General features: G+C 35.7%; 1 protein-coding gene across 4 annotated transcripts in view; it reads left to right on the top strand.

Annotated features, from left to right (window-relative positions):
• Positions 1 to 22,494, top strand: part of pnpla7a (patatin-like phospholipase domain containing 7a) — a 112,148-nt gene extending 89,654 nt beyond the window's left edge. The window contains exons 34-36 of one of the 4 annotated variants that reach the window (XM_061966461.1): positions 3,357 to 3,441; positions 18,823 to 18,938; positions 22,349 to 22,494. In XM_061966461.1, coding sequence (XP_061822445.1) covers positions 3,357 to 3,441; positions 18,823 to 18,938; positions 22,349 to 22,465 — 318 coding nt within the window. In that variant the 3' untranslated portion in view covers positions 22,466 to 22,494. Of the gene's footprint in view, positions 1 to 3,356; positions 3,500 to 3,588; positions 4,134 to 18,822; positions 18,939 to 22,348 lie in introns of those variants that run through there. The other 3 variants (XM_061966464.1, XM_061966463.1, XM_061966462.2) reach the window with 3 other exon arrangements.
• Positions 22,495 to 22,764: the final 270 nt, after the last annotated feature.

The raw sequence follows: 22,764 nt of genomic DNA, 5'->3' as shown, positions 1-22,764 counted from the left end.
TATATATATATATATATATATATAATAAAAAATATATATATATAAAAAAAAAATATATATATATATATATATGATTGGCAACACTAAATTGGCCCTAGTGTGTGAATGTGAGTGTGAATGTTGTCTGTCTATCTGTGTTGGCCCTGCGATGAGGTGGCGACTTGTCCAGGGTGTACACCGCCTTCCGCCCGATTGTAGCTGAGATAGGCTCCAGCGCCCCCCGCGACCCCAAAGGGAATAAGCGGTAGAAAATGGATGGATGGATGGATGAATGAAATACTTGACTTGGTGAAGTCTAGCTGTAAATATACTCCTCCCCTTTTAGCCACGCCCCCAACCACGCCCCCGTCCCACCCCGACCACGCCCACACCCACCCCCTCCCCCCACCTCCCGAAATCGGAGGTCTCAAGGTTGGCAAGTATGATATAATGTAGGAACCACAATATTAATAACAGAAAGAAACAACCATTTTGTGTGAATGAGTGTGAATGGGGGAGGGAGGTTTTTTGGGTTGATGCACTAATTGTAAGTGTATCTTGTGTTTTTTATGTTCATTTAATAAAAAAATAAAAAAGCCGATACCGATAATAAAAAAAAACAGATACCGATACTTTCCGATATTAAATTTTAACGCATTTATGGGCCGATAATATTGGCAGGCCGATATTATTGGACGTCTCTAATTCCAAGTATTTGTTTTTGTTAAATGAAAGAATAATCACATAAATGTCTGCTAGACGTATGATTTTAAAGCAAGTTATCCATCAAATTGTAGACTGTTAAAATGTTCATAGATTTTAGGGTAAAAACCTGGCAGCTCAGTCGTCAGAATGTTCCGTAAAAGAAGAGCGGTGCCTATTTTCCATTTACAGTAATGTCCTATAAAAAACACTGTCAGTGTTACAATAACATTCTAACGGCTGAGCTGCCTTTTTTTTACCGTGTAAAAAGAGCAGTGCTGTTTTTCCAATTACAGTTGTATGCTGTAAAAAACACCGTAAATTTTACTGTAAAGTGATGGCGACTTAGCTTATCTGCAGATTTCTTTTTTTTACAGCGTACATAAAAAAATTAACAAATGCACAGGCAATTGTGTAATAATATCCTGAGGGGAATCTTTCTACATTCATATTCATGTATTATTGACCGTTACACGCGGAGCATGACAACCAGTTTATAACAAACATTGACCACCGGCGTCACAATACAAGTATGAAAAAACAAAAACTGTAATTATTATTATCATTTTTTTTCTTTTTTAAAACATATGAAAAAAAAACCTGCAGTTGAATCCAACAAAATAAAATGCACGTTATGTCGTTACTTTGAATAGTATGAGATTGATTCAACATTTTTTGAAAATATTATAGAATTAATGTTAGTATCATATACATCAGTGGTTCTCAACCTTTTTTTCAGTGATGTACCCCCTGTGAACATTTTTTTAATTCAAATACCCCCTAATCAGAGCAAAGCATTTTTGGTTGAAAAAAAGAGATAAAGAAGTAAAATACAGCACTATGTCATCAGTTTCTCATTTATTAAATTGTATAACAGTGCAAAATATTGCTCATTTATAGTGGTCTTTCTTGAACTATTTGGAAAAAAAGATATAAAAATAACTAAAAACTTGTTGAAAAATAAACAAGTGATTCAATTATAAATATGTCCACAAAAAAATCTAGCTGTCAACACTGAATATTGCATTGTTGCATTGTAATGAATGGAATAGCCTACTTGATTTGATGTTCAGTTTATGAACTTGCATTCATATTTTGTTGAAGTATTATTCAAGAAATATATTTATAAAGGATTTTTGAATTATTGCTATTTTTAGAATATTTAAAAAAAAATCTCACGTACCCCTTTGCATACCTTCAAGTACCCCCAGGGGTACGTGTACCCCCATTTGGGAACCACTGATATACATGATGTTGATATATTTCAGTTTGAGTAAAAAAAAAGGTTCGGTCTCAGACTGGGCTCCTGAGGAGGTGGTCCAGACTGAGGCCAAGGAAAAAAAACAATAGCCATAAGCACACACAAACCATACTTGCCAACCCTCCCGATTTTCCCGGGAGACTCCCGAATTTCAGTGCCCCTCCCGAAAATGTTCCCGGGGCAACCATTCTCCCGATTTCCACCCGGACAACAATATTGGGGGCGTGCCTTAAAGGCACTGCCTTTAGCGTCCTCTACAACCTGAAAAGGAGACTATTATATATGTCTCCGTTATCCATAGGTTTATCTATAAAGTAAAGTAGGCAGGCACGGAGCTATTTCTCAACGTGTGTTTATTCCAGCCAGCACATTAATACACTGACACACAACATCCGGATTCCCATCATGCATTGCTTCAAAACTACGGCAAGTAGTAATGTCCAAAAAAAAAACACAGAGACGAAGCTGAAGAACGAAGAAGAGACATGGCGTCGACGAGTAAGAAGAAGTACGCTTGCAAGTTCCAAAATGATTGGAAAACATAATTTCAGTTCATCCAGGACAGTTGAAGGGGAAGGGGTATGCTGCCTGCACATTTTGTAGATCAAACTTTTATGTGTGTGTGTATTTGTGTAAATAAATGAACACTGCAATTCAATTATTTCTTTTATTCATATATATATATATATATATATATATATATATATAAAATGAAATAAATATATGTGTATATATAGCTAGAATTCACTGAAAGTCAAGTATTTATTTTATATATATATATATATATATATATATATATATATATAAAATGAAATAAATGTGTATATATAGCTAGAATTCACTGAAAGTCAAGTATTTATTTTATATATATATATATATATATGTGTATATATATATATATATATATATATATATAAAATGAAATAAATATATGTGTATATATAGCTCGAATTCACTGAAAGTCAAGTATTTATTTATATATATATATATATATATATATATATATATATATATATATATATATATATATATATATATATATATATAAGAAATACTTGAATTTCAGTGAATTCGAGCTATAAATATACGCCCCCCATCTCCCGAATTCGGAGGTCTCAAGGTTGGCAAGTATGCATAAACACGTTACATAGAATCCACAAGACTTGCAACAGAGGGGAGGGAGTGCGGGCTTCGGTGGCAGGCTGCAGCTATCTAAAGCACTGCTCAGCCGTCCATCACCCCTAAGGGATTCAAGCGGTGGTGAAGGCGTGGGTTGGGGTGTGTGTGTGTGTGTGTGTGTGTGTGTGTGTGTGTGTGTACTATATTTATATATTTATTGTTATTCCATGGTAAACAAATGTCTCTCCCCCTCATCTCGTCATTGATGTCCATGTTGTCTGTTTGTGTCTTTCAGGTGTTGACGTGTCCCAACGCGTCTTTCACTGACTTGGCAGAAATTGTGTCTCGCATCGAGCCGGTCAAACCTGCCCTGGTGGACGGTAAAACTACCGACAGAGACGTCACCCCTTAACACGATTAGGGCCTGATCTACTAAAGGTTTGCGTGTACTAAAGCTTGTGCAAACTTGACAGCACACAAAGCCGATCTACTAAACTTGTTAGCAGAGGATTTTGTCTCTCTTGTAGTGAGCAGATTAAGGGGCGCAGTCCATCGAGCGTGTCTGTCCTTGTGGATATGCAGAATATATGCGGAACATCAGAACGCCCACAATGCTGGCAGGAGAAAATGCAAATTGAAGTAGAGTTTGCAATTCAGGAAGAATTGCGTGTGAATGCCTTATGTGCACGAGCCACCGACCCGTCGATACGGGGGAGCGGTACCGAACCGCTTGAATGTCCAGGGTGAGTGGAGTGTGTGGATGTTGGAACGGTTCCAATTGGATGAGAAATGTGGGATACCCACTAGATTGTATATTGCCCATTCTTTGTCAATAGGGAGAAAAACCCAGGAAATTCCAGGAAAACGGGAAATTGGGGAACATTAAAAATGTTTTGCGTTCAGAATATGGGAAGAGTAGATGGTTGAAAGTAGAGATGTCCGATAATGGCTTTTTTGCAGATATTCGATATTGTCCAACTCTTAATTACCGATTCCGATATCAAGCGATACCGATATACTGTATATCAGGGGTGCTCACACTTTTTCTGCAGGCGAGCTACTTTTCAATTGATCAAGTCGTGGGGATCTACCTCATTCATATATATAATTTACATTTACTTATTTATGAAATATGTTTTTGTTAACAAGTTAAAGGTGTTTAATGATAATACAAGCATGTTTAACACATATAGTTAATATTGTTAAAAAATTAAAGGTGTTTAATGATAATACGAGCATGTTTAATACATATAGTTAATATTGTTAAGTTAAAGGTGTTTAATGATAATACAAGCATGTTTAACACATCATTAATATTGTTAAAAAATTAAAGGTGTTTAATGATAATACAAGAATGTTTAACACATATAGTTAATATTGTTAACAAGTAAAAGGTGTTTAAAGATAATGCAAGCATGTTTAACACACATAGTTAATATTGTTAAAAAAATTAAAGGTGTTTAATGATAATACAAGCATGTTTAACACATATAGTTAATATTGTTAATAAGTTAAAGGTGTTTAAAGATAATACAAGCATGTTTAACACATATGGATTCCTTTCTTTCATGAAGACAAGAATATAAGTTGGTGTATTACCTGATTCTGATGACTTGCATTGATTAAAATCAGACAGTGGTGCTGATAACGTCCGCATTTTCGAATGGAGGATAAAAAAAAGTCCTCCTTTCTGTCCAATACCACATGAAAGTGGTTGGTTTTTGGCATCTTATTTGTCCAGCTTCCGTACTCCTTTGTATACACTTTACAAGAAATACATTGTCGGCAAACTCCGTAGCTTGCTAGCTTGTGCACGCCAGCTTTCTGAGACTCTTATTTTGTTAGCGCAACTGTGCAACTGTGCAGTCGGTCTTTGGAGTTTTGACGACAGGTACGGCGCCAGTCTGTTGAAATAAAGTGTTTCTCGCCTTCCTGTCGGTAATTTTAATGAGCTGGCAGCAGCCAGCGTCATCTCAGAAGACCCTCGGGTGCCGTGAATGTCAATCAAGTGACGAAAGTGACGTCATAGTGAAGATTTATGATCGCTCATTTTTAGGACTATTTTTTTAATGCCTGGCTGGTGATCGACTGACACACCCTCCGAGATCGACCGGTAGATCGCGATCGACGTAATAAGCACCCCTGCTGTATATAGTTGTGGAATTAACACATTATTATGCCTAATTTTGTTGTGATGCCCTGCTGGATGCATTAAACAATGTAACAAGGTTTTCCAAAAGAAGAGAACAACTTCAACTCAAGTTATGGAAAATGCCAACATGGCACTGCCATATTTATTATTGTCACAAAGTGCATTATTTTTTTTTAACATGCCTCAAAACAGCAGCTTGGAATTTGGGACATGCTTTCCCTGAGATAATCCTGATACCCACTACAACTATGGGAAATACTATACTTTGACTTTCACAAAGTGCATTATTATTTTTATTTTTTTAAACATGCCTCAAAACAACAGCTACAAAAACAATGAAGGCACACAGCTTCAGTCCAGAGTATACTAGAGTAAGTAAACAATAACATAGTCCTCCTTTAGTAGACTGCCTGGCATACTGTATAACAGGAAATTATAAACTGGGCTCAATCTGCCCTGCTCTAACGTATTTGTATGAGTAACAAAAATGTTCTGCAAGCTGGTGGTGAGTGCTTGAAGTGGCCTAGCAGTCGGCCAGAGCTTCTGAAATGCTGCGTTGACACAGGGCACCTCCGTTCACTGCAAGCTGCTTTTGGTGTTTGCTTTTCATCCATCTTCCGCTTGTATTCATCGTGTATCTCATGATTCTTGAAGAGGTGGGAGATCAAATTGCTCGTATTAAAGGAAGACGTCCTCGCATAACCAACTTTTTGCAGTCGTTGCAAATTGCCATTTTTTTATCCGTCAGAGACACTTTAAAACATACTTGCCAACCCTCCCGAATTTTCCGGGAGACTCCCGAAATTCAGCGCCTCTCCCGAAAACCTCCCGGGACAAATATTCTCCCGAAAATCTCCCGATTTTCAGCCGGAGCTGGAAGCCACACCCCTCCACCTCCATGCGGACCTGAGTGAGGACAACAGGGTGACAAGAACTAAATCATCCAGACTAGAGATAAATTGTATTATTATGTTTATCTTACCTAAAAATAAATATATTTAATAATTTACAAAAAAAAACCAACTAAATACATGTTTACTATATTTTGCTAAAAACATCAAAATTGTATTTTTATTTGTATTTTTTCCTGACTGCTTATTACATCCAGCCATAGAATTATACATTAAAATAAACATACTTGAAATAATTGATTTTAAATTATCATAATAATTCATTTAAAATGACCATATTTAATTATTAAAATAATTGCTTGTTTATCAACAACTTTAGCATTTTATTCATTACATTTTGAAACTCTCAGAAGCCAAATTATGTTATATTTCTTAATATTTATTTACGCAAGTTTGAAGTATCAATTATCTAAACACAGTTTTGTTTGCATATTTTCAGGATGTAGATATCTCTATATATATATATGTATATGTGTATATATATATATATATATATATATATATTTATATACTGTATATGTATGAAATACTTGACTTGGTGAATTCTAGCTGTCAATATACTCCTCCCCTCTTAACCACGCCCCCAACCACACCCCGCCCCACCCCCGACCACGCCCCCACCCCCTCCTCCCGAAATCGGAGGTCTCAAGGTTGGCAAGTATGCTTTAAAATAATCCCAAACCATAGACATGGTGTCGTTAGTCAGTCACCGAGGGAGCTCGCTTGTTAGCCACGGCTACAGCACCGGCAACAACACACTCTTGTTGTTGTTATGCTGCGCTCTCGGCGGTTTGATGAGGTCATCAAGCGTCGCCAGTAAACCTCTCATGCTGCAGTCGTCCACTCCTGTGTTGTGTGTGGGAGAGGGAAGAGGGGAGGGGCTTCGGACTGGAAGACGCAACTGCTCTGTACTTCTTCCTACGTCCGTGTTTTACCGGATATGCACCGCTCCGTACAGCGGCGTTTTAAAAAGTCATTAATTTTACTTTTTGAAACCGATACCGATAATTCTCGATATTACATTTTAAAGCATTTATCGGCCGATATTATCGGACATCTCTAGTTGAAAGGTCGTAATTGGGTTTAAAAATGCGCAACATTTTGAGAATTTAAGGCATTGTAGGACTATGAATACATCCATTCATTTGAGTGGGAGTTTCCTGGAAATTTGAAGATTTCAGGAAAACCGGGAGTTTTTAAAAATGTTGATACACAATTGTCCTAGATCAGTGTTTTTCAACCTTTTTTGAGGCAAGGCACATTTTTCTCATCAAAAATTCCGGAGGCACACCACCAGCAGAAAACGTTAAAAAATGAAACTCCACCAGGTCGTCGTGCCTTATTTTGAGTTTGTTGGTGTTTTCCTGTGTGCAGTGTTTTAGTTCTTGTCTTGCGCTGTTATTTTGGTGGCCCTTCCTGTTTTGTTGGTGTTTTTCTGTAGCAGTTTCACGTCTTCCTTTGAGCGCTATTCCGCACACCTGGTTTGTGTTAGCAAGCAAGACTATTTACATTGTTGCTATCCTTCTTTGTGTGGACATTGTTGATTGTCATGTCAAGAACGGATGTACTTTGTGGACGCTGTAAGTTTTTGCTGTCGTCCAGCATTCTGTTTCTGTTTACTTTGTAGCCAGTGCAGTTTTACTTTCGTTTTGCATATCCATTGCCTTTCCCTTTCGTTAATTTTTGGTTAAAGCGTTACATACCTTTTTACCTGCACACTGCCTCTCGATGTGGTCTGCATATTGGGATCACAACAAACCATCCTTGTCTCACCCGACACATTCCGACTTTTACAAAGCAATTAACTACCTGCTGCCACCTACTGACTTGGAGTATTATGTGGTTACCCTGCTGAGTTTTACACAGCACAGACACTAAGCAACGGCACATTATTTGCAGATTATAATTATTGATTTGCAAAAAATATTTTTTGGACCAATTAGGTGAAGTTGCATAATTTCCCACGGCACACCAGACAATATCTCACGGCACAGTGGTTGAAAAGCGCTGTCCTAGATGACATGAATGGGTTGGTGTTAGAATTTTTTGGAATCGGTTGAAAAATGTTGACGTAGTAACAGTTTGAATTGAGAATGGGTGTTTCGGGAAAATCGGGAATTTGTATGAAAATTAAAATAGGAACATTTGTTGTCCCAACTAAGAGGAATGTTTTAAAGGTGGAATGGTCAAAAACGGTTGAAAAATGTGAACTGTGAAAACTTTCCAGGAAGAGGTGAAAATAAGGCTGTGAAAATGGGGAATTTTGGGAATTCCTGGAATTTTTTTGAATTTGGAAAATTGTAATTTGATTGTCCAAGGTGAGATGAATGTGTGGAGGGTGGAACGGTCTGAATCGGATGAGAAATGTGGGATATGCATAAGATTGTATAATGTGAATATGAAAATGTTGACGTAGTAACAGTTTGAATTGAGAATGGGTATTTTGGAATTTCGGGAAAATCGGGAATTTGTATGAAAAGAAAAATAGGAACATTTGTTGTCCCAACTAAGAGGAATGTTTTGAAGGTGGAATGGTCAAAAACGGTTGGAAAATGTGGACTGTGAAAACTTTCCAGGAAGAGGTGAAAATGAGGCTGTGGAAATGGGGAATTTTGGGAATTCCTGGAATTTTTTTTAATTTGGAAAATTGTAATTTGATTGTCCAAGGTGAGATGAATGTGTGGAGGGTGGAACGGTCTGAATCGGATGAGAAATGTGGGATATGCATGAGATTGTATAATGTGAATATGAAAATGTTGACGTAGTAACAGTTTGAATTGAGAATGGGTATTTCGGGAAAATCGGGAATTTGTATGAAAAGAAAAATAAGAACATTTGTTGTCCCAACTAAGAGGAATGTTTTGAAGGTGGAATGGTCAAAAAACGGTTGAAAAATGTGGACTGTGAAAACTTTCCAGGAAGAGGTGAAAATAAGGCTGAGGAAATGGGGAATTTTGGGAATTCCTGGAATTTTTTTGAATTTGGAAAATTGTAGTTTGATTGTCCAAGGTGAGATGAGTGTGTGGAGGGTGGAACGGTCTGAATCGGATGAGAAATGTGGGATATGCAGGAGATTGTATAATGTGAATATGAAAATGTTGACGTAGTAACCGTTTGAATTGAGAATGGGTATTTTGGAATTTCGGGAAAATCGGGAATTTGTATGAAAAGAAAAATAAGAACATTTGTTGTCCCAACTAAGAGGAATGTTTTGAAGGTGGAATGGTCAAAAACGGTTGGAAAATGTGGACTGTGAAAACTTTCCAGGAAGAGGGGAAAATAAGACTGTGGAAAATGGGACTTATGGGAATTCCTGGAATTTTTTTTGAATTTGGAAAATTGTAATTTGATTGTCCAAGGTGAGATGAGTGTGTGGAGGGTGAAACGGTCTGAATCGGATGAGAAATGTGGGATATGCAAGAGATTGTATAATGTGAATATGAAAATGTTGACGTAGTAACAGTTTGAATTGAGAATGGGTATTTTGGAATTTCGGGAAAATTGGGAATTTGTATGAAAAGAAAAATAAGAACATTTGTTGTCCCAACTAAGAGGAATATTTTAAAGGTGGAATGGTCAAAAACGGTTGAAAAATGTGGACTGTGAAAACTTTCCAGGAAGAGGTGAAAATGAGGCTGTGGAAATGGGGAATTTTGGGAATTCCTGGAATTTTTTTGAATTTGGAAAATTGTAGTTTGATTGTCCAAGGTGAGATGAATGTGTGGAGGGTGGAACGGTCTGAATCGGATGAGAAATGTGGGATATGCATGAGATTGTATAATGTGAATATGAAAATGTTGACGTAGTAACAGTTTGAATTGAGAATGGGTATTTTGGAATTTCGGGAAAATCGGGAATTTGTATGAAAAGAAAAATAAGAACATTTGTTGTCCCAACTAAGAGGAATGTTTTGAAGGTGGAATGGTCAAAAACGGTTGGAAAATGTGGACTGTGAAAACTTTCCAGGAAGAGGTGAAAATAAGGCTGTGGAAAATGGGACTTGCGGGAATTCCTGGAATTTTTTTGAATTTGGAAAATTGTACTTTGATTGTCCAAGGGGAGATGAGTGTGTGGAGGGTGGAACGGTCTGAATCGGATGAGAAATGTGGGATATGCATGAGATTTTATAATGTGAATATGAAAATGTTGACGTAGTAAGTTTGAATTGAGAATGGGTATTTTGGAATTTCGGGAAAATCGGGAATTTGTATTAAAAGAAAAATAAGAACATTTGTTGTCCCAACTAAGAGGAATGTTTTGAAGGTGGAATGGTCAAAAACGGTTGAAAAATGTGGACTGTGAAAACTTTCCAGGAAGAGGTATTAATAAGGCTGTGGAAAACGGGACTTACGGGAATTCCTGGAATTTTTTTGAATTTGGAAAATTGTAGTTTGATTGTCCAAGGTGAGATGAATGTGTGGAGGGTGGAACGGTCTGAATCGGATGAGAAATGTGGGATATGCATGAGATTGTATAATGTGAATATGAAAATGTTGACGTAGTAACAGTCTGAATTGAGAATGGGTATTTTGGAATTTCGGGAAAATCGGGAATTTGTATGAAAAGAAAAATAGGAACATTTATTTTCTCAACTGAGAGGAATGGTCAAAAGCGTTTTGAAAAATGTGGATTGTGAAAACGTTCCAAGAGGTGAATTAAGGCTGTGGAAAATGAGGAATTATGGGAATTCCTGGAAATTTTTCGACTTTAGAAAGTAGTGAGATGAGTGTGTGGATGGTGGAACGGTCCGAATCGGTTGAGAAATGTGGGAATTGTGCAAGTTCGAAAAGTGGCCCATTCATTTTCTATGGGAAAAATATCCCGAAAAAGCGGGAATTCTGGGTAATCTGATTTTATTTGTTGTTATTATTTTTGGGGGCGCTCACGTTTTGATGCTTGGGCATTCACACAATTATTCAGCACACTTAGGGACGGGTACCTAATTCATTACTTGTATAGGCACTGGCCGAATTCTGTCGGTATCACCAGGTATCGATTCACGTAAAATCCAACGCTGCCGTATCACGATACATTTGTGGCACCTGACGTGAACAATCAGTCAAGCAGCACTGAGAGCGGACTCAGCCAAACTCCCTCAAAGAAAGTGTGCTTGGTAAAAAAAACACCAACATAAAGTAAGGCTCCACTCTTCCAAAATGTGCTAGCTTGATGCTAATTTACATTGGATTTGTCCTCGACGGGCTACTATTAGCATTAGCGATTTTACATGGCAATTTCAGCACCTCCACAACAGATGAGTGTTCAACTCAAACAGCTTGTGTGTGTAGTAGACTTAGACTTAGAAAATCTTTATTGTCCCCGATGGGCAATTTGTATGCGCATGACTTACAGTATAAACACTTTGTAGGGTGCAACATAACACATCCTGGAAAAAGGTACTTCCTAGTTAGACAAGATACCATAAATAGCCTATACAGCTCATTTCTAAATGTTACAATAAATACAATTTAATTGTCAAACAATATTTATGAACACAACTTCCCAAGTACTGGGAATTGGTACCGTATCGGTTCAAATGTGAACGGTGCCCACCCCTGAGCGCACGTAGCGTGATTTATCGAGACTAAAACTCAACTGCGAGCGCTATTTGCGTCTTCTTTTAGTGTGAAAAGAACGTGCTGACCTACTGCAGCTCCGTTCTACGACACAAATTAGAATATTACACATATGGTCAAATCAGCAATACCCTTTTATAATTCTATAAAAAGCTGGATGACTTAAGAAGTTGATTTTAGCGCTAAGAAAAAATAAACCAATTTCTGTTGTAGATGAACGGTAGGACTGCTTCATAAAAAGTGGTACATATTATATTTGTGTGCTGCATGTTTGGAAACGTAACAAAACGGCACAGGTCGGAGCATGTCAACACGAATAAATAGATAACACAAAATAATACATGAATGTCTCCATGGTGACACACGCAAAGTCCTCAATTGAATAGGGCGGTCTGCGCCAGCTATCAATTGCAGTCTTAGTAGATCACATGCCTACAAATAGCACACTATTTTATAGTTGACACTAACTGTTTAGCGCCTGCTACTTGGAACTTAGTAGATCAGGCCCGAAGTCTTTCATTTTAGCATGTGAAACAGGTGCACGCATGCACACACACACACATGCACACACACGCATGCTGATGCTATATCATCTCCTTTCTTTCTGTGTGGGACTCGTTCACTTCTGGCTTCTTGCATGCGATATTGACTTATTACTGTGGAACCTCTCTCCTTTTAAGTCGACCTTGAACATTTTTAAGTGTAAAAACAAGTGAGCCACTGCTAAAAATGTACAAACCATTAAGCCCATGCGATGTGAAGAGTGACGTAATATGATACGCTCCACGTACAGTATAGCCCTTTCTTTCTTCAGGCTCCTAAGAGTACTCTTATTTTCCGGACCATAGAGCGCACCGGTGTTCAGGCCGCACCCACTTCATTTAAAAAGATTTTTACATGTAATAGCCGCACCTGACTGTAAGCCGCAGATATATAGCCTTAAAAAAAAAGCATATGTTTCGAGTAAAACTCACAAAGATACATTTATTTCAGGCATTATTAGCCATTTTGCATGTTTGGTTTAGGAATTATGTTTAAATAACTGTCATATTGAGTATGACAGTTACATTTTGAGTAATAAAAACGACCTTTTGTCTTTATAAACCTTACAAAAGATTAGTGAAACTCACAAAGATTTCTAGACATTTTGCATGTTTGGTTTAGGAATTATGTTTGAATATTTTTTTTATTGCTTTCTTCGCATTATCTCAGGATTCTAAGAACATTACTGTCATATTGAGTAAAACCCAATTTTTTTGTAATCACAAACCTTACAAAATCATGTTTTTTAGTAAAACTCACAAAGATACATTTATTTCAGGCATTATTAGCCATTTTGCATGTTTGGTTTAGGAATTATGTTTAAATAACTGTCATATTGAGTATGACAGTTACATTTTGAGTAATAAAAACTACCTTTTGTCTTTATAAACCTTACAAAAGATTAGTGAAACTCACAAAGATTTCTAGACATTTTGCATGTTTGGTTTAGGAATTATGTTTGAATATTTTTTTATTGCTTTTTTCGCATTATCTCAGGATTCTAAAAACATTACTGTCGTATTGAGTAAAACATTGTTTTTTTGTAATCACAAACCTTACAAAATCTAATGTTTTTTTTAGTAAAACTCACAAAGATACATTATTTCAGGCATTATTAGCCATTTTGCATGTTTGGTTTAGGAATTATGTTTAAATAACTGTTATATTGAGTATGACAGTTACACTGTCATTTTGAGTAATAAAAACTACTTTTTGTCTTTATAAACCTTACAAAAGATTAGTGAAACTCACAAAGATTTCTAAATATTTTGCATGTTTGGTTTAGGAATTATGTTTGAATATTTTTTTATTGCTTTTTTCACATTATCTCAGGATTCTAAAAACATTACTGTCGTATTGAGTAAAACATTGTTTTTTTGTAATCACAAACCTTACAAAATCTAATGTTTTTTTTAGTAAAACTCACAAAGATACATTATTTCAGGCATTATTAGCCATTTTGCATGTTTGGTTTAGGAAATATGTTTAAATAACTGTCATATTGAGTATGACAGTTACACTGTCATTTTGAGTAATAAAAACTAATTTTTGTCTATATAAACCTTACAAAAGATTAGTGAAACTCACAAAGATTTCTAGACATTTTGCATGTTTGGTTTAGGAATTATGTTTGAATATTTTTTTTATTGCTTTTTTCACATTATCTCAGGATTCTAAGAACATTACTGTCATACTGAGTAAAACCCTGTTTTTTTGTAATCACAAACCTTACAAAATCTAATGTTTTTTTTAGTAAAACTCACAAAGATACATTATTTCAGGCATTATTAGCCATTTTGCATGTTTGGTTTAGGAAATATGTTTAAATAACTGTCATATTGAGTATGACAGTTACACTGTCATTTTGAGTAATAAAAACTAATTTTTGTCGATATAAACCTTACAAAAGATTAGTGAAACTCACAAAGATTTCTAGACATTTTGCATGTTTGGTTTAGGAATTATGTTTGAATATTTTTTTTATTGCTTTTTTCACATTATCTCAGGATTCTAAGAACATTACTGTCATACTGAGTAAAACCCTGTTTTTTTGTAATCACAAACCTTACAAAAGATTAGTGAAACTCACAAAGATTTCTAGACATTGCATGTTTGGTTTAGGAATTATGTTTAAATAACTGTCATATTGAGTATGACAGTTATACTGTCATATTGAGTAAAAAACAAATGTATGTGTTTGCAAGCCTTAAAAAAAGCATATGTTTCTAGTAAAACTCACAAAGATACATTATTTCAGGCATTATTAGCCATTTTGCATGTTTGGTTTAGGAAATATGTTTAAATAACTGTCATTGAGTATGACAGTTACACTGTCATTTTGAGTAATAAAAACTACTATTTGTCTTTATAAACCTTACAAAAGATTAGTGAAACTCAAAGATTTCTAGACATTTTGCATGTTTGGTTTAGGAATTATGTTTGAATATTTTTTTTATTGCTTTTTTCGCATTATCTCAGGATTCTAAGAACATTACTGTCATATTGAGTAAAACCCTATTTTTTGGTAATCACAAACCTTACAAAATCATGTTTTTTTTAGTAAAACTCACAAAGATGCATTATTTCAGGCATTTATAGACATATTGCATGTTTGGTTTAGGAATTATGTTTAAATAACTGTCATATTGAGTGTGACAGTTATACTGTCATATTGAGTAAAAAACAAATGTATGTGTTTGCAAGCCTTGAAAAAAAAAAGCATATGTTTCTAGTAAAACTCACAAAGATACATTATTTCAGGCATTATTAGCCATTTTGCATGTTTGGTTTAGGAAATATGTTTAAATAACTGGCATATTAAATATGACAGTTATACTGTATTCCGTGATTGTTTCCAAACGGTGTCTGTAAAACGGCTGACCAAACAAAACAGAAGCGGAAGCTAGCTCTCCAATCAGCCAAACATACATAATAATTGGTGATTTTACTGAGGAATTTGTGAAAGTGAAACAATACAAAAAGAATGCCATTGTAAGTTGATAATACTAACACAGACACTCGTAAACCTGTTAGCATATTAGCTAATGCTAACGACGCCAGCTTGATTACATTACGATAGCACGTACAAATATGCATGAAAACACTCCGACAGACATCACACGTGGGACGCTTTAGTAAGTAAGAATAGTTTTAGTTATATTGTAAAACGTACAAATATGCATGAAAACACTCCGACAGACATCACACGTGGGACGCTTTAGTAAGTAAGAATAGTTTTAGTTATATTGTAAAACGTACAAATATGCATGAAAACACTCCGATAGACATCACACGTGGGACGCTTTAGTAAGTAAGAATAGTTTTAGTTATATTGTAAAACGTACAAATATGCATGAAAACACTCCGATAGACATCACACGTGGGACGCTTTAGTAAGTAAGAATCATTTTAGTTATATTGTAAAACGTACAAATATGCATGAAAACACTCCGACAGACATCACACGTGGGTCGCTTTAGTAAGTAAGAATCGTTTTAGTTATATTGTAAAACTTACAAATATACATAAAAACACTCCGATAGACATCACACGTGGGACGCTTTAGTAAGTAAGAATCGTTTTAGCTATACTATAAAATGTACAAATATGCATGAAAACACTGCGATAGACATCACACATAAGACGCTTTAGTAGGTAAGAATCGTTTCAGTTATATTGTAAAACGTACAAATATGCATGAAAACACTCCGATAGACATCACACATAAGACGCTTTAGTAAGTAAGAATTGTTTTAGTTATATTGTAAAACGTACAAATATGCATGAAAACATTTCGATAGACCTCACACGTGGGACGCTTTACTAAGTAAGAATTGCTTTAGTTATATTGTAAAACGTACAAATATGCATGAAAACACTCCGATAGACATCACACGTGGGACGCTTTAGTAAGTAAGAATCGTTTTAGTTATATTGTAAAACGTACAAATATGCATGAAAACACTCCGACAGACATCACACGTGGGACGCTTTAGTAAGTAAGAATCGTTTTAGTTATATTGTAAAACGTACAAATATGCATGAAAACACTCCGACAGACATCACACGTGGGACGCTTTAGTAAGTAAGAATCGTTTTAGTTATATTGTAAAACGTACAAATATGCATGAAAACTCTCCGACAGACATCACACGTGGGACGCTCTGGTAAGTAAAAATCGTTTTAGTTATATTGTAAAACGTACAAATATGCATGAAAACACTCCGATAGACATCATACGTGGGACGCTTTAGTAAGTAAGAATCGTTTTAGTTATATTGTAAAACGTACAAATATGAGTGAAAACACTCCGATAGACATCACACATGGGACGCTTTAGTAAGTAAGAATTGCTTTAGTTATATTGTAAAACTTACAAAAGTCCCTTGAGTGACGCCATGGACAAGTCGACAAAATGGGACTTACGATTCCGGTTCAAGGCACGAAACAGGAAGTGCATTTTCAACCCGCAGCACAACCAGTGAGCGAACTCGGCCAAAAGATGGCGCCACAGCACAAACAATAACACACCTTGTCGGTGTCTCTACGAAAACTATTTGTCGAACACAAAACATTACGGCGAAGTAAAAATCCATAATATAGCCACGCCATTTTATAAACCGCAGGGTTCAAAGCGTAGGGAAAAAAGAAGTGCCTTTATAGTCCGGAAGATACGGTAAGTGTTTGCTTTAAGAGGTTCCACCGTATATCAGCCAGTGAAGCAAAAAAGTGACATGTTTGGTTTCTGCTTGAAAACTGCAGTGTTGCTGCACACACTTACAGTCATGTGAAAAATGTTCATTATCACCAACCAGCCCTTCTACTCCTGAACCGCAGCACACACACAATTCTCGAGACATTGCTATTACTTGACTGACAAACACGGCCACATGGTGGCGCTAAGGGTGAACTGACTTGGAAAAACCCTCACACAAGCGAAATGGGCTCTACAAAACATGCGCTGTAACTCGGGCATGTTTGGCCGCATCGCCACCAAACTTGGCACACACTTTCGAAGGACCGACCGGCACGTGTGTGGAAAATGTGAGCAAGATTGGTCCAGAACCATGGCCGCCATCCATCAAAACCTGTATGCAACTTAAAGGGCAACTTATTTTTTCATTCACATGCCTCACGTAAGACAAGAACACACGTTTTTTTTATGCATTCTAAGTCATAAATAAACATTAGAAAAAGTCAGCTAACAATTTAAATTGGAGTCATTCTAAAAACATTGAAAAACCTCCCATCATGGTTATATATATGTAGTATCTAGTAACATTCATAATAACATGTAATATTTACTAATTTTTATAAAGTTAAAGTACCAATGATTGACACACACACACACTAGGTGTGGTGAAATGTGTCCTCTACATTTGACCCATCCCCTTGTTTACCCCCTGGGAGATGAGGGGAGCAGTGAGCAGCAGCGGTGCCACGCCCGGGAATAATTGGTGATTTAACCCCCAACTCCAGCCCTTGATGCCAAGCAGGGATGGAATGGGTCCCATTGTTATAGTCTTTGGTATGACTCGGCCGGGGTTTGAACTCACGACTTACCCATCTCAGGGCGGACACTCTAACCACTAGGCCACTGAGTAGGTTATCATTTTAAGTGTATTAATTTCACAACGTTAATTTTCCCTTCAACAACAACAACAAGACTACTAATCATGGCAGACTTGATGAGAGACAACAAAGACTAATTTGGGACAAATGATTGATCCAGAAACTTCTATTTTTGAGCCTGAATATAAGGAGGATGATCTACGAGTTTTAGAAGCTGCGTGCTAAACAGATGCAGCTTTCGTCAAACACTAAGCATCATGTAGCAGTATTGCTAAGCGCTAAACAAGATATACAAACATAATAAAACAATCGCTTACAGTACAATGTCTGCTCTCACTGGGATAAAGAATGGCGGGATGTTTATATCTTCCCCATCTCCGGGTCTAAGTTGGATGTCAAAAGTTGACCAACTTGTGGGTTTATGTCCACAACCTTCTCATGATTTGTCATCTAGAAATAACTTTCACCAACTCAGAGGCCATGCAGCAGCTCAATATGTCAATATAGCAGCATAAGCTAGTTAGCGCCCTGACTAAAAGTAGTCCCTCTGCTTTAGCGCTTATAATAACAAGATGCCTAATACTTTACTCATGTAAATGGATTATTGTTGGCGCTTTTTGGATGTTTTTGAGAGGACTTTATAGTGTGCGCCTATTAGCTGCATTGTTAGCCACCTCTTACTTGCCATATTTTACGACTTAGAATACATAAAAAAAAGAAAAGCATGTGTGTTCTTGTCTTACATAATAAATGTGAATGACTCCAAAGTGGTGCATAAGTCATTGAGCACGAGCCTGATGATGACAACACTATATCACACCTATTATAGCAAAGGGGTAGAAGGCGCCACAAATGTCATTTCTAAAAAAAAAAATTTTTTTTTTAAAAGCTGTGACTTTTTCACATGACCGTAAGTTGGACTCTCCTTCTTCCCTCACCTTCCACGTGTTACCTGTGACCTCACATCACACAATGTCATCCTTTTGTCCTCCCCTTCCTCCCCGTCAGAGGAGTCAGACTACCACACTGACTATGACGAGGAGGCGGCGGAGAGCGCTCTGTCTGACCTGGAGCTTTACGGCCTCTACGGGGAGCACACTGAAGGGGAGGAGACGGCGGACACGGTGCGGGCATCTGGTCGTATGGGCGGCTCTACACACTAGTATTGTCTCTTATCCACTAGTCATGTCTTTTTACTCTTATTCTACACACTAGTATTGTCTCTTATCCACTAGTCATGTCTTTTTACTCTTATTCTACACACTAGTATTGTCTCTTATCCACTAGTCATGTCTTTTTACTCTTATTCTACACACTAGTATTGTCTCTTATCCACTAGTCATGTCTTTTTACTCTTATTCTACACACTAGTATTGTCTCTTATCCACTAGTCATGTCTTTTTACTCTTATTCTACACACTAGTATTGTCTCTAATCCACTAGTCATGTCTTTTTACTCTTATTCTACACACTAGTATTGTCTCTAATCGACTAGTCATGTCTTTTTACTCTTATTCCACACACACTAGTATTGTCTCTAATCCACTAGTCATGTCTTTTTACTCTTATTCTACGCCGTAGTTTTATGTTTTATCGACTAGTCGTGTCTTTTTACTCTTATTCTACACTAGTATTGTCTCTAATCGACTAGTCATGCTTTTTTAGTCTTATTCTACATGCTAGTATTGTCTCTTATCGACTAGTCATGCCTTTTTAGTCTTATTCTACATGCTAGTATTGTCTCTTATCGACTAGTCATGTCTTTGTACTCTTAGTCTACACATTAGTATTATGTTTTATCGACTAGTCATGTCTTTTTACTCTTAGTTTACACTAGTATTATGTTTTATCGACTATTCATGTCTTTTTACTCTTAGTCTACACAGTAGTATTATGTTTTATCGACTAGTCGTGTCTTTTTACTCTTATTCTACACACTGTTTTATTGACTAGTCATGTCTTTTTACTCTTATTCTACACGCTAGTATTGTCTCTAATCCACTAGTCATGTCTTTTTACTCTTATTCTACACACTAGTATTGTCTTTTATTGACTAGTCATGTCTTTTTACTCTTATTCTACACACTAGTATTGTCTCTAATCCACTAGTCATGTCTTTTTACTCTTATTCTACACACTAGTATAGTCTCTAATCGACTAGTCATGTCTTTTTACTCTTATTCTACACACTAGTATTGTCTCTAATCCACTGGTCATGTCTTTTTACTCTTATTCTACGCCGTAGTTTTATGTTTTATCGACTAGTCGTGTCTTTTTACTCTTATTCTACACTAGTATTGTCTCTAATCGACTAGTCATGCCTTTTTAGTCTTATTCTACACGCTAGTATTGTCTCTTATCGACTAGTCATGTCTTTTTACTCTTAGTCTACACATTAGTATTATGTTTTATCGACTAGTCATGTCTTTTTACGCTTAGTTTACACAGTAGTATTATGTTTTATTGACTATTCATGTCTTTTTACTATTAGTCTACACCGTAGTATTATGTTTTATCGACTAGTCGTGTCTTTTGACTCTTATTCTACACATTATGTTTTATTGACTAGTCATGTCTTTTTACTCTTATTCTACACGCTAGTATTGTTTCTAATCGACTAGTCATGTCTTTTTACTCTTATTCTACACACTAGTATTGTCTCTAATCGACTAGTCATGTCTTTTTATTCTTATTCTACACACTAGTATTGTCTCTAATCGACTAGTCGTGCCTTTTTACTCTTATTCTACACACTAGTATTGTCTCTTATCGACGAGTCATGTCTTTTTACTCTTAGTCTACACCGTAGTATTATGTTTTATCGACCAGTCATGTCTTTTTACTCTTAGTCTACACAGTAGTATTATGTTTTATCGACTAGTCATGTCTTTTTACTCTTAGTCTACACAGTAGTATTATGTTTTATCGACTAGTCATGTCTTTTTACTCTTAGTCTACACCGTAGTATTATGTTTTATCGACTAGTCATGTCTTTTTACTCTTAGTCTACACATTAGTATTATGTTTTATCGACTAGTCATGTCTTTTTACTCTTAATCTACACAGTAGTATTATGTTTTATCGACTAGTCATGTCTTTTTACTCTTAGTCTACACAGTAGTATTATGTTTTATCGACTAGTCATGTCTTTTTACTCTTAGTCTACACCGTAGTATTATGTTTTATCGACTAGTCATGTCTTTTTACTCTTAGTCTACACAGTAGTATTATGTTTTATCGACTAGTCATGTCTTTTTACTCTTATTCTACACACTAGTATTGTTTCTAATCGACTAGTCATGTCTGTTTACTCTTATTCTACACACTAGTATTGTCTTATCGACTAGTCATGTCTTTTTACTCTTATTTTCTTTTTTTTACTATTCTTTTTTATTTTTACTCTTATTCTACACACTAGTATCTTTTATCGAGTAATGTCTTTACTTGCAACAAAAACAGCGTAAAAAGGTGCGAAAGGGAACAATATTATTTTAAATCATAAAAATAAGAAATAAGGACACATTGACAAACTATAGAGAGCAAGACCATTTCATTTCTGTCTGTTCAACATTATACTTATTTGTCATATTGTATTATTATTTGTTATGATTAATTCATATCCACATGATTTAAAAAATAAAATAAAATACATTTTCTCATTACAATGCAATTACATACACCAACTTAAATCAAAATGTAATTATTGGAATAAACTGCAAGTACTATTAAAATTGACTTTATATTAATTTATTGCATATTGGACATGTTATTTTTTCATATATGATAAAACAAATATGAAGTTTTAATTTTTTGACTCCACTTTTCAATTTTCTTCTATTCCGACAATATTGTCAGTACAATGAATGGATTTTATTGTTGTAAAGATTCCATCAATTGTACTGAAAATATTGTCTGCCTCGAAGAAAATAATAAAGTATATGAATGAAAAGTTTTAGCTATTGTGTGACCTCATAATGTTATATTTGTATTTAAAATATTAAGCCATCTATTTCTTTACTTATTTTTATATTTAATTTACATTGATTTATTCTTGTTTAAAAAAATATGTATATATATTTAAATTGTAATTATTTTTATTTATTCATGTTATATATTGGTTAAAAAATTCTACATATTTTAAATAATTGTAATTACTCCCTTTTAAAAAAAAGGACTCTGAACTTGTAATATTATCACATATATATTTTTTTAACATTTTGACTTTTGCTCAATATATTATGACTTATTTTCATAGCATTATTACTTCGTTTTTCTGTTATTAATGTAACAAAATGTTATTATTAGAGTAAATTACGACACCATTTTATTTCTCCATGTTTACGGTTATATTTATATTCTAACCTTATTATTTTTCAATATTTACATACTTATTCAGTACATTTGGTTCAGTTTTACTGAAGGAACTGAAGAGACAATTTAGGCAATTTAAAAAGTTAATAATATTCAGTAGCGAGGACGGTGCTAAAGGCCAATTGTCTAATTTTAGTTTGATAAACATTTCTCTAATCTTCAGGATGAAGAACTGGACGGAAGAGGCGATCGAACCAGCAACCGCGCCCTCGCCGAACATCAACAAGGTCCATCGAGCACCTCAGCAGAGCAGGAAGTACTTTGTAAACAGTCCAAGTGATGCAGTTACAGTTACAGTTACAGTTACAGTTACAGTTACAGCACAGGTGCATTACAACCATTTCTCATATTGAGACAGCGCAAGAAAGAATAGCAAGAGAAAGAACCACAAGTTAATCCATACCGAGGAATATTCATCACCAGGCTGGAAAAGGTCGTTGCGGCCTAAAACACCGTCCATTTCTTGAAAGTAGGACAGTAAAAAGCAGCCTATGCAGATGTTGCCATGGTTTGAACGTGTTGTGCCATATTAGTGTTACTTGTCGTAGAATAATTCCACCTGAACAGCCTCAATGTCTT

Source organism: Nerophis lumbriciformis, linkage group LG11 (assembly GCF_033978685.3).
Source record: "Nerophis lumbriciformis linkage group LG11, RoL_Nlum_v2.1, whole genome shotgun sequence".
NCBI classification, from domain to species: Eukaryota; Metazoa; Chordata; class Actinopteri; order Syngnathiformes; family Syngnathidae; genus Nerophis; species Nerophis lumbriciformis.
The sequence above is the reverse complement of the archived record's forward strand: the minus strand, read 5'-3'. Positions and strand labels throughout refer to the sequence as shown.